This window comes from Manis pentadactyla, chromosome 2 (assembly GCF_030020395.1).
Source record: "Manis pentadactyla isolate mManPen7 chromosome 2, mManPen7.hap1, whole genome shotgun sequence".
NCBI classification, from domain to species: Eukaryota; Metazoa; Chordata; class Mammalia; order Pholidota; family Manidae; genus Manis; species Manis pentadactyla.
The window spans coordinates 78,881,445-78,898,765 of NC_080020.1; the positions used below are offsets into that span (position 1 = coordinate 78,881,445).

General features: G+C 35.8%; 1 protein-coding gene across 1 annotated transcript in view; it reads right to left on the minus strand.

Moving 5' to 3' along the window:
- MSH3 (mutS homolog 3) overlaps window positions 1–17,321 on the minus strand; it is a 212,774-nt gene that overhangs the window by 55,518 nt on the left and 139,935 nt on the right. Inside the window, 3 exon segments of the mRNA XM_057493875.1 lie at window positions 4,324–4,435; window positions 9,837–9,944; window positions 16,521–16,637. Of these exon segments, the coding sequence (XP_057349858.1) occupies window positions 4,324–4,435; window positions 9,837–9,944; window positions 16,521–16,637 (337 nt within the window).

Here is a 17,321-nt window from a genome sequence, read left to right on the forward strand (position 1 = left end):
TACTGAACAACAAGTCTTTGTAGGATATCACAATGTAATGTTAAATGAGATATAATTCAAAGAGTTTCCTTTCACTTACCACCCCAGTGGCAGCCAGATTTACCGTGTGCATGTTTGTCATCCTTGCTCTCAGCCTAAGATGGAATACTCTACTATGTTCCCAACTCCCTGGCTGTTCTAGGCTTCCTTTCTCTGACCTAATTTCCAACTGATCCCCTACATTCCAACTCTCCCACCATCCTCTGAAAAATTCCTAAATCATTCTGTTCTAATCCCCTTAACATTTATTTCATACGGCTTAAACCAAAACCTGGCCATTATTCCCCTACTGCCTTCATTTGGAGGCTGAGCTTTCTGCCAGGTCCTACACATACAGGCCAGTGTTCAGAAGCTCTCCCTTTTGCTTCTTTAGGGCTCTCCTGAGGTAGGGCAGAGACAGGGGACAAGCATCATGATTAACTTTTTGGCCTATGATGAAAAAATGCCAAGATAAAAACAGTATAGTAAGAACAGGAGGGACTCCATCTTGAGGCTAAGATTCCATTTTAAAACCAGGGAGTTAGGAAATAAGATTACTAATATATTATATGGTAATCAGCCAAAAATCTATCTTAAGGCAGGGCAAGCAGTCCTAACTGATAAATTCACAGTGCTTGAGGGAAAACCATTATCTTGGAGAACAGGATCAATAAATTCCCTGTGTTAAGTTTATCTTACAGAATTATCTAGAGGACTCACTGGATGGTGACATAATGTCTCTCACTGGAGAAAGACATCATGAGACCACATGTCCAGGCTACACTACCACCCCCACCCCACCCTTTGTACCATTCTTGAAAGCCTTTAAAGACAGAATCCTAAACCCTTAAGGGAGCCTCCTCTCTGAGGCTGCCTGCACTCACCTTTATCTGAGTGTGCTTTTTCCCTTAAATAAAGACCTCTCTCTGCTCAAATAATTGTGTTTTGTCTCTGCACTCTTCCGGTGGTAAGCATCTGTTAATCTGTTTGCTATTTCATTCTATTTTCCAGACTTAAGCACAAGTCTTTACCCTCTCTGTTCTACTTCAGACAAGTAGGGAAGGGCTAAGATCTCTCATTTGGGCTTGCAAGTTCCCTGTTGCCTGGGTGACCCAGACAGGACTGCAGCTATACAATCATGCTCTTTAGTAGGCTGTCTGAAAATCTCCTTTCCTTGCCCTTTAGAAGTTCTCACAGCATAACCTCACTCCATCCAGTGCTCTGCAGCTCCGCCAAACCCTGGGGTGATAGGGGCTTAGTTCCCATGCTGTGCAGATTCAAGTGGGCACTGGACACCAAGTGACTCTGGCTTCAGGAGCTGGCAAGGGATTTGCCCATTGCTAAGCAGGAGTTCAATGACCTTCTGTATCCTCCCTGTGTTCTTCCTTGCTGTCTGCTGCCCGTATGGCTGCTGTCATTCCCTACTACTCTCACTTTAATGAATTCCTTCCTTACCTAAACTCTTCCAACCTGTTTGAGAATTCTTTCCCGTTCAGAGTCAAGAACCCTACCCTGTCCAGGTTGAGGTTTCACCTAGTGTTGCGGGAGAGACCTCCCCAGATGCAGCAGGTGCCTAACAACACAACCACCTTCCTGTCCTCACAGCAGGCATCTACAAACCTCCAAGTCACCAGTCCACCCACCCATTGGGATCTCTGATACCTTCATCTTCCCATACAAATGCTGCTGTTATCTTAGATGACTTTAACATTCGCATAGATGACTTCTTCCCAAACTCTGTTCCTTCATCTCCTCATCTCCAAAGCCCTTTTTTCCGCTACCCATCTTTGATCACCATACCCAGATCTTGCCATCTCCAGAATACTACCTTTGAAATCTTTAAGTTATGCATTTCATGCTCTGATACAAACTCTCTCACTTAACTCCCCTCTACATGCTAGTTTCTTGACTCATCACCAGATTATTTTACTCCATGCTGACAAAGACTCTTACTTTGACCTCATTCTAGTCAGACTCCTCCTGAGCCCTCAATCTTCTCAGTGTTGGCCTAGAATAAATGCACACTGATTTTGTTTACCTTCCCCACTAAGAGATCAGAACAGACATTAGCATGGTTTCTAACAGCTCAAGGCCACATCCTTAGCATGACCCCAGGCCACTTAGGTGACTGCCTGAGGAAGCACAGTACTCCCAGGAGAATTCACTGTTTGTTCCAGCCAAAATCTGGTGATAGGCAGATGGGCCCCTGAACCTCCTCTTATAGAAGTTACTTGAGAAAGCTTACCATTATAAATATTTTCTCTGCCCCTTTGAGATGTAAATCTTCCACCACCAAGAACTATCTTCTCAAGGATGTAAGAGCCATCTCTTTGAAATGCAAACATTCAAGGAAATAACTCTCCCTTTCTTTCCCAGTCCATGTAGGAGAGTACAAACACCAGTTGCCAGTTAGTAAACCCAGATGGCTTTCACATTAACCAATCCCCTTTCCCACTTTTTATAAATTTCTATTTTCCTGAACCTGCTCAAAACACACACACACCTCCCACCTCCTTCCTCCTCCCTATTCCCTCATTGTCCCTTTAATACGTCCAGTCACCTCTGTACAAATTGAAGTTGAATTCAGCTCACACTGGACCCTTCCCTACTGCGACTATATTACTGAATACAATCTACCCTTACCTTTTTAATTAGTGTAGGGCTTTATCTTTAACAATGTACCTGTCAAACACACACACACATACATGCCACACACACCCTTTCTCTCTCTTCCTTCCACAAAGAATCACTTTTTTCCCCAGCTTCAATCACTCTCTTGCTAGTATTCGCAATCCTTTAGGAAAAAAATAAAAAATCCTTAACACGGCATGTAAGTAAACTGGCCTTGTTCTTATTTCTGAACACTTAGTCCTTCACAGTCGGCGTTCTATCTTACAACACTCACTTCCTTGAAAGCACCCTGCTCTGCCTCACTTCCAGCTTCTGCACGCTGCGTTTTTGGCTTGGAATGCCTGCTCCACTTCCTTGGTCCATACTGCCTCACTCTTCAGTATCTCATCCCTGAGAAACCTTCCTCAATGCTTCCCCAGCCTGGGTCCACCTGCTACATGCTCCCATGATACTCTGGCTTCCCATATCATGGCACTTGCCAAGCTGTATGATAATAGCCTGGGCATATTCTCTGCTAGACCACAAGCTCTCTGGGGGCAGGGAATATTTCTGTCTTCCTTAACACTCTCTGTTCTAACACTTGCTTCACTACCTGGAGAGCTAAACAGGCACTCATTAACCACGTGTTAAATGAATAAATGTTTAAGAATGTCCAGCTTATATGGCAAAAATTCTCATCACTGAACTAAGCTCAAGTATTTCCACTTCTTTCACAGAACATCTGAAAATAGTGGAACATAGGGTAATATCTATAATGTTATACACTAAGAGGAATTTATGAAACCATGGAATGATTTGACCCTGTTAGAACATTTGGGCATTTACAAATGTAAAATATTTTTGCAGGGTTACCTAGGTGTAAAGGAAATTTCCCGCCTGGCCTTAATAGTACCCACTATATATAAACATGAGGCTGTTTGCTATCTATGGGATGGCTGCTCAGTCACAGGGGTACTGCCCCAGGGGAGGGGTGGAGAGGAAATGCCCATTCTCTCCTCTCCTCAGTTCCTGATACGTAATTGGTTGGGCATCTGCCAGTCACATAGAGGTCCCCCAACAGAGTTCCTCCCACAGCTAGGGGAAGGGAAATCAAGGGCCATGAGAGTAGGGAGAGAACTGTACAAGCCAGGAAGCTGAGAGCTGTGAGAATGGGAGAGAGCAGAGAAGGGAAGCACAGAGGGGGAACTAGGAGGGAACAGTGGCTGGTGGAAAGAAGCCATGGAGCCCTGGTGCTAGGAAAGGATTAAGTCTGTGATGGAGAGCAGGAGGGAGCAGCACCAGCCAGAGCCAAGAGAGACTGAGACCTTCAGCTGTGAGAATAAATATGATATGAACTTCTTTTAAAACCCCTAACTTCTTGCCCTTGTCTTTATTCAGTTTTACTGAATTCATAGGGAATTTGCCCCAGGCGGGGAACCACCTCCTCCCAGAGCAACACTAGGCTAACTAATTAGGACTGATCCTTTAGTTGCTAAATCTTTCCATTTATGGATCAATCTCTCATCGGAAATGGCACCAATTCTATATTTGGTCACAAATATAAAGCTATAGGCCAGGATTAGTCCATTTAAAGCCAAAGTTAAAACTTGGGTAAACTATTAAATACTTATTTCATATTTAAAAGTTTGGGATCAGTTATCTTTTACTCATTTTTTGACATAACGTGGTACTTACTGATAAATTTGTACTATTGGGAACATACTGATCCTGTTCTCCCAGCAACACGTCAATCACAGGGTGCCGGCCATTTTTTATTATGATTTTCCTTTCTTCTTGTAGCGTTGGTCTGCAAAAAGAAGCATGTTTCCATTTACTAGGCATAGAAATAGCTTTACAAAAATCTCTAAGATAGTGTGAAAAATAGACTTTAAGAACATACAACCAGAATCAGGCTTTGAGTATAAAAGTTAAATTTTAATTATTGTAAGAATTTGGAAGACAATTATAATCATCATAATGGTTGGTGCACAAACTTCAGCAGTTTTACCACAGCTCCATTATTGAGGTCTACATTGACAAATCCTTTCTGTTTTTCATTTTTCTACAATTCTCTAAGACCAATATTTTCATTAGTAAAAGGTAGAGTTCAGTTTAGTGCTATTTAAATCATTTTCAGTAATAACACAATAAAGAAAATCATGTAAAATTATTTCTAGATTTATTATATTCATATAAATTATACGTTGGACTTGGGATATTTCACTTTTATTGATGCAAAAAGTATTTTTTTGGTCTTGTTTTTTAAGCTTTTATATTTCTATGTTTCTATCTATAGCTTCAGCTGTTGATCAATGCCTCTGTGAGCACTACCCTACTCTCATTCTCTCCAAAGTTTACCACTGAGATCAGTTTGGTGTCACCCTCCCCAGACTTCTTCTATGCATTTAGGTTTACATATACTCATTTCACCAGCATGTGATTTCTTTTAAAAAAACAACAGAATCATTCTGTAATATATCATTCCACAACTACTTTTTCCCTACTTCACTCTCAATACAGATCTCAACATATACTATATGGGTCCAATAGACTCTTTTTAAAAATATATTTTTAAGTTATTTCAAAAATAATTTGAAAAAAATAAAAGATGCAAAATAAAAAATAAAATAATAATTTGCAGAAATGAGAATAAAGGGGTAGAAAAACAAAACCTCCTAACAAATTTTCATTAGAATTTAAACATAGCAAATCTCAAATTTTTATTTCATATTTTCCTGGTTTTTGAAGAAATATATACTTTGAGCAACACACTCTGAATGTTATTAACTGCTTATCAGCTGTCATGCATACACCTCGACCACAGTCTTTTATAAATAGTAATTCTAGATTTCAATAATTCCTAATAATCTTTATCATTATTTCTGGTTCTTTTCCCACTTACATGTACAAAAATCTAATACTTGAATTTTTTGAAATCTTCTAAAGGTCATAATTTTGTTGAGTTTGCTCCAAACTGCAAAACATTTTCATTTTTATATCTATAAGTGCAAATTAGAACAATTGATAAAATGAGTATTTTTATTTCACATCATCTAGTAAGTTTTGGTGCTCAAGCATAGAGAATAAAAGAATACTACCACAAATCCTTTTAGCAAAACAGGCTGGCCCAGGTTCTTATCACTAAATATTGCAACTTAATCATAACACCAAGAAATACTACTTTTCTAAGTACTTAAATTCTTCTTAAATATGTCTGGCTAACAAAACCCCAAGAACATACACTCACATTACTCAAAGAAAGTGATTAAAGTATCTTTAATCAAACAATCTGAAACTGTCTTTTGGAAAGAGACATTTAAATTTGTAGGAAAAAGACAATGCTTGGATTTTTATCTAGGAGGGTTATGAATTTACTGTAAAAAAAAAAAGAGAACATTTGTGATACCAATATTAAAATTAAAATCCTAGATGCTCTGCCAAGTGAAATTAACATATCATATTCATGACATTGATATGACTTCCTAGGAAGGTTTTTACTTTAGAATAAAATTTTGAGTGATTTGTTTGCTCTAAAATCTAAACTGACTTATTCTGTTGCTATCAAAATTATATAATGACAAAACACTTCCTGGTAGAGTAAGGCAAGTGACAATTCAGAAAGCTAAGATGATATACTAGGATAGGATAGTTATAGCAAGAAATATATGAAAATCATGTTGATGATATCTTATGGCATTGAAGAATAATTGAGGAAATCTGGATTCTGCCTGCAAAGAATGAAACACTGAACTTGAACATGTTTACTTATTTTATATTTTTAAAATTGTATCTTTCTCCTTTAAATGCTCCAGGAAAATAATATAATCTATATCAGTAAAACAATATACTATGCAGAATACAAATTGGATAGGAAGACTTAAAATAAGAACTTTCGGCTAAAGGGTTAGACCGTAGTAAATAAAATGTTCTGATAGCATTTAGAAGGAAAATATTGTAATTATGAAGCTAAATAACTAATTTGAACTAGCTGTAGTAGCTCAAATGCACTAAAATCTTTAAACAAGTTGGAAATCTAAGTGGAAAAAAGGCATAAACTCTGGATACTTAAGTACTAGCTTAAAATGCATTTTAAATAAAAGTTTCCTATTTTTGTGGATATGTACACTCAATTTCATTTCTGCTAAATGAGACTGATTATATTACTTAAAGCTTATAGTGTGATTTTTTTTCCATTTAACTTTTTTCAGGTGGATTTTTCTTAATATAAAATATATGGTATCCAATTTGGAAAGTATTCTAGCATGTGAAATATTTCCTGAAATTGTCTATGTGGTCCTCCTACTAAGGACAAAAAGGTTGGATTAAGTATAGAAAACAGCTACTTGAAGACCCCTAATAACTAACAAGGCAGTAAAGAATTACCAAGTCAGGATCTAGGGTAGGACAGAGGCCCAGGGAGGATGTTTGCTGATTTCTGAGGGAAATTAAGGCTTTTACTTCTGAGGAAAATAGTGGCATGGCTGAGCACTATGGAGAGCTTGGCTCTACACTGAGACTCCAAGGGGCTGCACACCAGTCATAAGAGTATATCTGAAGAAAGAACTGCAACCTTTGAACCTTTGGATCATCTCAAGCCCTTATGTGGATTAAGTGATGTCAGTGTCTTGAGATGCCTGAAAAAGCAAATGTGACTCTTTCAGAAGAAATATAAAATCAAATTATTTCTACAAGTGACTTTGTAAATGACCTAAGATAATCAAAACAAGCAGGCATTCAAGGAACAACATGAATGAAACTGAGCAGAAACCACAGGCAATAAAAACAGACCCACAAGGACTCCAGATATTGATTTATCAGACACAGACTTCAAGATAACTAAGTTTATTATGTTCAAAGAGACAGACAAATTGAGAATTAAGAACCAAAAATGATTTTTTTAAAATAATAAATTATTATGGGTATAGAAGATAAAAAACACCTGTATGTTCAGATATTTTTATTAAAGACATAGAATTTTTATAATACTTGATTCTTTTTGATTTTTTAATAAATATCTTTGAATAATAATATCTGCTATTTAGTAAGTACTAATTATTTATGCCTGGTCCTGCTTAGAAGTTTCTTACTTTTTTATCTCATTTAATCTGTACCACATCTCTTAGAGGCAGATATTAATTTCTCAGTATAGAAACTGAGGATCAGCAAGGTTAATTAATTTGTTTAAGGCCAACTGTTGAATAACCAAGCTAATATTCAAACCAATGTCGGTTTGATCCGAAGTTAATAACTCTGAAGGACATGCCTAAAAGAAAGCTTCAAATTTTACTTATTCAAATCAAGGGGTCCTCTCATATATATACTGGATGATGCCAAAAGAAAAATCTTTTTTTTTCTTTTTCTTAGGACCAAACTTGCATACAGTAAATACTCTAAAATGTTTGTTAAATCTCTGATAAGTATAGGAATTAATCATACAGTTTTACAGTGATGTAATAAGGGATACATTTTCACTCAGATGGAGTTTTGTCAAAACTATATCATAGTACAGAATTCCTACAGCTTTAAGATTTATCCCATTTACTAAATCATAATTTTACTTCTTACATTTATATTATGGATACCTGAGACTTAAAAACGTAGACCAGTATTAGTGACAAGATAGGCTAGAACCAGACCTTCTAACATCAAAACTAAATTCTCATTTTTATATCACACTTAAAATTATATATTATTTTAAATGACATACTGTCTGTAACAGATATGCATATTTAGGTATACATAGATACACATATACACAGAGAGAGATGGTATAATTCAGTGTGGAACAAACCATATACCCATATACACAGCCTTTTTACACTAGCTGCAGTACAGCAACAGCAAATGGCGAAAGGCCACAGGAAGAAAAATCAGATGGGATCAATCAGGCATAACTGTTTCAGTGGAAAGAGCTTTATCTGCACCCACTAAGTGTTTTGCCTGACACTGCAGATACACTCCACCCAGAAAGGGACAGCAAAACATAAATGAAACAAAACAGCAAACTGAGTACCTCTTGGATCTATAACTGGCATAAACAATTCCTCCAACTCTCCTCCCACAAAGTAAATAAATGCTTTCTTCACATTAAACAAACTATTTTTTAACATCTATTATGAACACTCTGTAGGTATAGAGGACATTTAAATGTAAAAAAAGATATTTGGCACAAGCTAGAGAAGAAACCAAGATATGCAGGAAGTATGAACAGCAAAACATATATCTACTAATAAACTCTGTATGCCATAAGCACTGATGGAATATCACTTTTGTTTTATTTTTAGTCCTCACAATAAGCCAGTGAGTTAAATACATTCTTAATTTTCTATAGAAGTATATGAAGAAAAACAGAGGCTATGTCCTAGAATGAATATATTTTGTCACCTCCAAAATTCATATGGTGAAACTTAATGCATACTGTAATGGTATTAGGAGGTGGGACCTTTGGGAGGTGATTAGGTCATACGGGCAGAATCCTCATGAATGTGCTAGTGCTTTTCTGAATGAGACCCCGGAGAGTCCCCTACAGGGCAATGCCCACTGGAGCCACAGAAAGTCACCCACCAAAACTCCAGCCTGGTGCAGCCTTAGGAGCACGCCCAGGCACAAAGTGCCGGCAAGATGTGGGGCCAGCACAGAGAACCACCTCAAGTACAAGGTGGCCTAGGGTTTGCTTGGCAAAGCTATGGGAATAGGACTGCAGCCCCAGGGGGCCTATAGGGCAGAGCATTGAGCCAAAGATATGGCTGAACTTAAGGTTTGGGACTTAAGAGCAATTTGAGAGCAATAGAGAACAATTTGCCTCAGAATGAATCATACCTAAAGTCTCAGCCATATCTGATTTAAATGATATTTAAATGAAACTTTTATTGAAGTTAAACATATTATAAAGTGTTCAAGTCAAAGCTAACAAATGAAAGGGTTGCTTCTTTATAAAAATGTCACCTACATAAACTAAAATATTGAACTATATCACATTCACTTCTAGAGTGATAGTGAGCATCTGCTTTCACTTACTCAATGATAGAGCAAGCAAGAAAGGAAGCTGTTAATTTTAAATCATGCTATTTATGCATTATATTTAGCTGTACCAAGGATCCAATATACTTGAATAATTTTAGTATTTTATAATAAAAACACTAAAATTAATTGAATAATGCCATCTCACCTAAAACACTGAAAAAGGGGGAAAATAAAAAATATATTACCTGCAGTAATCTCCTTGCTTAGCAACCTTGGCCAGGGAGAAAATGCAGTCAACAGTTGCTAGGTGATGTACTGCTTTACACAAGGAGTGATAATGTTCACTGAAATTCCTACAAAAGCAAGAACAAAAAGGTGAGCAAACTGATTTCTTAGACCTATAAAAGTTGTACAATTAGTAATCACTTTATTAGCTAAGAAGAGCATTAACAAAATAACCAGGCATACCTAGCACTTGAGAAAGATGGAAATTACAATGAACTACTTTCCTGTTTAATATAACTTGTTTGCTGAGGATTCTTTTTGTTTAATTTGGGTAGAAATATATACATTTAAAATAGCTTCTATAAAGAGATATCTACTATTAATACCATACTGCACATTTCATCTGATCATGACATTTCAACTTATACATAATTAACACAAATGTGATGATCATTTTCATTTAGCTTGAATAACATCACAAACTACCCATAAGGGTCAGTTTCCCTTTGTGCTTCTCCTTCACAGCACCACCCAAAATAGGAATAATAGTTTCATTACCTTTCTCTCACACTGATTAGAAACTTCTGGATAGTACAGCCCATGTCCATCTGATTTGCCTATCCATATAGCCCTAACATCTAGCCCATAACCTTGGCATAAAGTAGACGTTGTAACACATTTTGTTGAAGGCAAGCAAGAAGAAAGGTACTTTTTTCAGTGATCTTCAGTTATCTTACTAATAATGCACATAGAAATTATTTTAGATTTGTTTTTAAAAAGATAGTGGTCACTGACACGAATCTCCAGCTAATTAAAAAACTGGGTATCTAAAAGCTTAAGAGACTCTTTTCTTGAAAGACTTTTGCAGAAAAAATATAGGAATATATGCAGGTGTTTTCTTTTTTCTTTTGCTTAAATTTTCTCATTATCTCATATCACAGGTATTTCTTACATCCTCTCTTTAAAGAAGATCCCCACCTCCACCCCAGGCAAGGGAAACAAAAGCAAAAATAAAGAAGTAGGACTCTATCTAAAAAGCTCTGCACAGCAAAGAAAACCATCAACCAAATGAAAAGGGAACATACTGAATTGAAGAAGGTATTTGCAAATGATATATCCAATCAGAATTAATATCCATAATATGTAAAGAACGCATACAACTCAACACCAAAAAAAACACAAATAACCCAATTAAAAAATGAGCAGAGGACTTGAATAGACATTTTCCCAAAGAAGACATACAGATGGCCAACAGACACATGAAAAGGTACTCAACATCACTAATCATCAGGGAAATGAAAATCGAAACCACAATGAGATATCACCTCACATTAGTCAGAATGACTAGTATCCAAAAGACAAAATAACAAGTGTTGGTGAGGATGGAGAAGAGAGAACATTGTGCAGTGTTATTGGGAATGGAAATTGCTCCAGCCACTATGGAAACAGTTCCAAGAAATTAAAAATAGAAATACCATACAACCCAGTAACTCCACTTCTGGGAATTTACCCACAGAAAGCAAAAATAACTGATTCAAAAAGATAGATGCATATCTGTGTTTACTGCAGCAGTATTTACAATAGCCAAGATGTGGGAGCAACCTAAGTGTCCACTGGTAGATGAATGGATAAAGATGTGGTGTATATATACATATAATGTATGTGTGTATATATATAAAACAAATGTATACAGTGGATGTATATATATAATGAAATACTACTGAACCATAAAAAAAGAATAAAATCTTACCATTTGCAACAATATGGATGGACCAAGAGAGTATTATGCTAAGTGAAATAAGTCAAAGAAAAATAAATATATGATTTCACTTACATGTAGAACCTAGAAAAATTAAAAAATGAACGAACAAAACAGATATAGACTCATAAATACAGAAAACAAACTGATGGTTGCCACAGGGGAGAAAATGAGAAGAGGGCAAAATACGTGAAGGGGATAGAGATACAAACTTCCAATTATAAAGATCAGTCAGTTATGGGAATGAAAAGTACAGCATAGGGAATAGAGTCGGTAATATTGTAATAACAGATAGTAACTACACTTTTATAGTGACAGATGGTAACTATACTTATCATGGTGAGCCTTCCATAATGTATATAACTGTCAAATCACTATGTTGTATACTGAAACCAAGACAAAATTTTGTGTAACCATTCTTCAATTAAAAAAAGACAAAATTTTGTGTCAACTATTCTTCAATAAAAAAAAAAGATCCCCACCCCACAAAAAAAATAGTATTATGCTCAATGCTTCTCCTAAAATTTCTCTATTTTACTGTGGGTTTCAGAAACTTTGAGATTGAGTTTGTTTGTATCTTCAATCCAAAGGTTTTTAGAGGGCTTCATAGCTTGAAAAGGATATCCCAATTAAGCTATCATGTGAACAGTTATTCTCATATTATCACTATTTTTTTTAATCTGATTTAATTTTTCTAGTGATACTAGAATAAGGTATTCTATGTAAATGACTTTTTCAGATACTAGAAACATTTTAAGTATCCAGCTTTGCTTTTGTGTTGTTTGTGAATTGAAAAATATATTTATAGTATATTTTATACTTGAGTAGACAGAGCATAATGAATATAATTACCTATTTCTCACTGAATTAAAGTTCATCAAAACAAGCAACACAAATCCTACAAGTCTGTGCAAAATCTCAAACATAAAGGAGAATGACCTCTGGTATTAGCCAGGCAGCATTTAGTTGCCACCTTAAAAATGATTCTTAGCTCTGAAGAAGCCACATCTGCCCAGCTGCCCAGCGATCATGCCTTGTCATTCCTGATCTGGCTTCAAGTTTACATCTGACCACTCACTTACCCCATGGACTGTGACCTATTCTGTCCCTGTTCTAATTATGGACCCATCTGGTCTTCCTGTCCTAGCACTCTCTTTTTTTGGTATCCTTTGCCTCTCTGCATCTTCATGTGAGTGTGTGAGTAACTTTGCCACTAAAAATCAGTCATTCTCAATCTCTCCTTCTCAGTTCTTGTACAGGCCACCAAAACCCTAATTTGCTACTACACAGCAGCCTTAGGTTTGATGGTAACTGTCCCTGATGATCTTCTAATTTCCAAGATTGAAATGAGTGCCAGAACTCTCAGTGGGTACAATTTCAGTAACATAAAAAGGGAGGGTGGGAGGACAGGGAGAGATAAGGTAATTATTCTGATGTGGATAACAATGTTCCTTCTCATGTCAACTGTATAAATAAGACATGTGAGCAAAATGCACTATCATAAAACTTAAACATCACCATCAAAACTCTTACAAGCCTTATTTGGTTTCCAGGTCTTTGTCATTTGCTATACTTTGCCACATTTCAAAGAGATATCCATTTTTAGAAAAATAAAAAGCTGAAAAATGGGCAAATTAGATAACAATCTGATAGACTGGGTTTATGTCATAACAACATGCAACTTGATCACTAAACCACCCACCAACTTGAGGATGAAGCCAAAGTGCTACAATTTAATCTCTGGTCAAAAGATTGCTGGGTCCATGGGAAGCAGACTAAGGCACTTGGAGCTTCAGCTGTTACAACAGTTTGCCATTAGATGTTGCTTAATGATATCTGAAGTTAATTTTAAAAAGGAAAGTATTTTTATTTTCTTTAAGCAAACACATTTCTAAAATATTTGCACTACTATATGAAAGATGTTACAATTAGATTTTTGAAAAATTTGTAATTGAGAAGATTATTCAGTATTCATAGGCCATCTTCTAGAACACAAGAGATACATTTTTGAGACAGGGTTCCATTCACAGGGTTTCTTACAGCCTTGATTTCTTGCAATATATTGATCAAAAGTAGTATGACTAGTACACAATAGTATTTCAGTAAGAGACAAATACACTTGTATAGCTGGTATTCAATCCTCTGATGTCAGGTTCACTGAGGTTAATCACTTTCTTAAATTACATCATATTCACACCATCTGGCACCTTAAGAGTACACATAAGTATCAATGCTGTTTTTAAGTGGGGGAACTTAAGAATCTTGCTATAAATGCTCTAGCTAAATCCCAGCTAATATTTTTTTAGATAAAAACTTTAAGATATTTTTTTATATTGAAAGTAATATATACATATTATAGACTTTCAATACCATATATTTGCAAAGTCAATTAAAATCTCCAGTAATCTCACTATCCAGAAATAATCAATTAATACTTGAGACTATATATAGTCTCAAATATATAAACATACATAACTACATATGTATATACATTCATGTGTGTGTGTGTGTGTGTGTGTGTGTGTGTGTGTGTATAAATGAAGACATTTCTCCAAAGAATATATACAAGGGGCCAGGAAGAATATTAATATTAATAAATAATGTATATATATATAATATTTTAAAATACAAAGATTTGCATATTGTACATGTATGTGAATTAACAGAATCATATCCTACTTTAATGCTGTTTTGCATGCTTTTCTTCACTGAGCAATGTATCATGAGTATCATATTCCTCTGTGATGTTATATTTAATGTGAGCTCACTCTTAGAAACTCTCAAGTACAGCAAAGGAGTGGTATGATGAAAGCAGAATCCTCTTAGGTTAATTTGGTAGAAGGGCCTGGGCAGAAGGCTGATCCAGTAAGAATGGTATGAGGTAATAGCAGGGTGCTAGAACAGAAGGGGCCAATCAAAGAGACATTTCAAAGGGAAAAAAGGCAAACAGGAATTTGGTAACAAAATAAAAGGACAAAAAGGAAGAAAGAATCAGGGATATTGCTAAAGTTTTTAGCCTGGGAGATCTGAACTTTGTTTAGTCTAGAATGACAGGGAGAACATAACCCTGGTTTACAAAATCATGTATTTTATGAAGAATGAATATGAATTACCTCACCATATTCCAGGACCCCAGAATGTGCCTATGAGTTTTGAAAAAAGTAATTTTAGTCCAATTTTCATGTCCTCAATGTACTACTAAAGGAAAATCCAGGAAAACTGAGAGGTTCATGGGACCCAAACATGCTTAAAATGGGAAGTTGAAAGAAAATGGGAAAAGGAATTGAAGAAGCTATATTTTCATCCCTGGATTCAAGACTCTGAGTCAAGATAACCTCAAAAGATACAGGATAAGTAAATTGTAATCACTTTCTGATCTTCTGAGCCAAGACTCCTCTGGGCAAAAAGAGATGGCACCAACTTACAACCTTTTAAAAACTGCCACATAATATCTTTTTTTTCCACTTGTCAGAATGGTTACTTTAAATGGAATAAAGCTCCCTGAAAGACCTCACTGAATATTTACTGTTTAAGTTTTTAAAGAGAAAGACTAACAGATTTCCAGTTAAAGTGACGCTTATGGACGCAGGCAGACTATCAGCTGATGGTAAAGGGCACACATCCCACCACCAGACACCCTGAGTTCAATCTGGGCTCCAATCTATGCCCTTACTATGGGCAACTTCTTATTCCTGCACCTCATTTTATTCATTTATAAATGATTATTACAAACTGTGGTAATAATATTTCACTCACAGGCCTCTACTGAGGAATAAATGAGCATTAATATATATATAAAGTGCTTAAATGAGTGGTGTCCGGAGGATGGTCCTATGGACTCATGAAAGTCAACTGGGTATATCTCGTCCCCATCCCATCCAGCAGTAGCTTGGAATCAGCCATGATGGGACTATTTATACAACAGAAATCAGCAAACACCACAAACACTATTACTCTTCCAGAGAGCTGGCTGTTAACCATTTACCAGCACACCAACACTAGTACAGGAGAAGGGGCCAATATGACTTAAACCTGTCAATATGAACACATGACTTTTAGTATATCCAAAACATGAGATATTTTTTGAGAAAACAGCAAGGAATCTGAAAAAATATCTCATAAACAACAAAAAAGGTAAAGAATTAGTCTAGATTCAAACAGACTAAAGAAACGTAATAACTAAATAAATGCAATGGGTGAAGAGTTGATTAGAATTTTTCATTTAGAAATTTGAGGTAGGGGAAAGTTGAGGAAATTCAGTATTTCTTAAACTAGTACTTGTCTCTCTTAGGTATGATAGTGGTATTAAGATTATACAGCAGAATATCCATGTTTTTAGAAGATGTGTGCTTAAGTATTCAGAAGTGAAGTAATATAATGTTTAAAACTTAAGACATTTCAAATGGTTCAGGGGAAAAAGTATATGAGAGAGATATAAAAGAAATGTGGCACAATGTTAATACTTGATAAATCTAGGTAAGGATAAATAGGTATTCATTTCAACTTTTCCATAGATTTAAAAATTTTCAAAATAAAGTCAGGAAGATATATAGAAAGTAAAAAAAATTTTTTTAATGGAGATAAAAACAAAAAATATGCTGTTATCTATTACTTATTGTCCATATTTGCCCAATTCTGAAAATGGCAAGCCTTTATATAAGAAAAGTAAACAAAGTCAAAGGTGGAATTTCAAAAAGTGACCCTACTAAACATCCTTTAGCAACAAAATGTTAGTATATAGTAACAATAAATCATATTTGGTTTTTCCCCAAAACTAAGATGAGCTTACATTTCAATGAATTAAAAACAAAATCAGAGGACACATGTACTCAACTATTTTATAGCAGATCACAAGCAGTAATCTCTGTTTTTCTTTTTGATGGAAAGACTTTCTGGTCTATTTCTCATGGCAAAAAGTCAAATTATATTTTCATTGTAAACTCACTCTAGAAAATCAAGCCATTGGGCACTGCAGTCGAGGACTAGCTGCTCCCGGAGCTGATTCAGATGTCTGTAATTCTCTACAATAAAAGGAGAGTGAAAGCGGCTCACAGCTTTTGTGCTAGAAGAGGGGGAAAAAACATAAATAGGAAATCAAGGTTACTAAGAAAACAGTAATGCCATCACTTCAGAAAATTAAAGTAGTTATTTATTATTCTCTGATGAACCTTGAAAGTAAACAGCTGTAAATAGAGAACATTCTTTTAACTGTGATCCTGAACTCTACGGATTCCAAAGATCTTTGTCATAAAGTACTTGAAGTTCATAGGACTTTGTTCAGGAGGTTTTTAAAATGCATTTCAGATTATATCCATATGGCAAGTCAAAGTTTAGAATTTCTAATTCGTATGCAAGAAGCTTTTTTCTTTATAATAAATGAAAATGCTTGCTTTTTTAAAAAACATCACAATAAATATGGCAAAATAAGTTCTGACAAAATTGGGAGGTGGATATATTGGTGAAGATCATCTTACTATTTGTATTTTATATTTTTCTGTATGATTGAAGTATTTCAGTGAAAAATGCAAAATATTATTCATTATAAGGAATAGCAAAACACTAATTCAGGAGGCAAGAAAAGATCTTTGTGAACTAACTGCAGTGGCCCTGGACAGGAAGAAATACCAAGTGCTCCTCTTCGGTGCTCGGTTGTAACCCTGCTTCTCCCTCAAGAGGCTATAGTGCAGAACAGGGGACACCATGGGTCCCCAGGCACAGAACCCAGACCAAGGCTCCAACTCTGCCA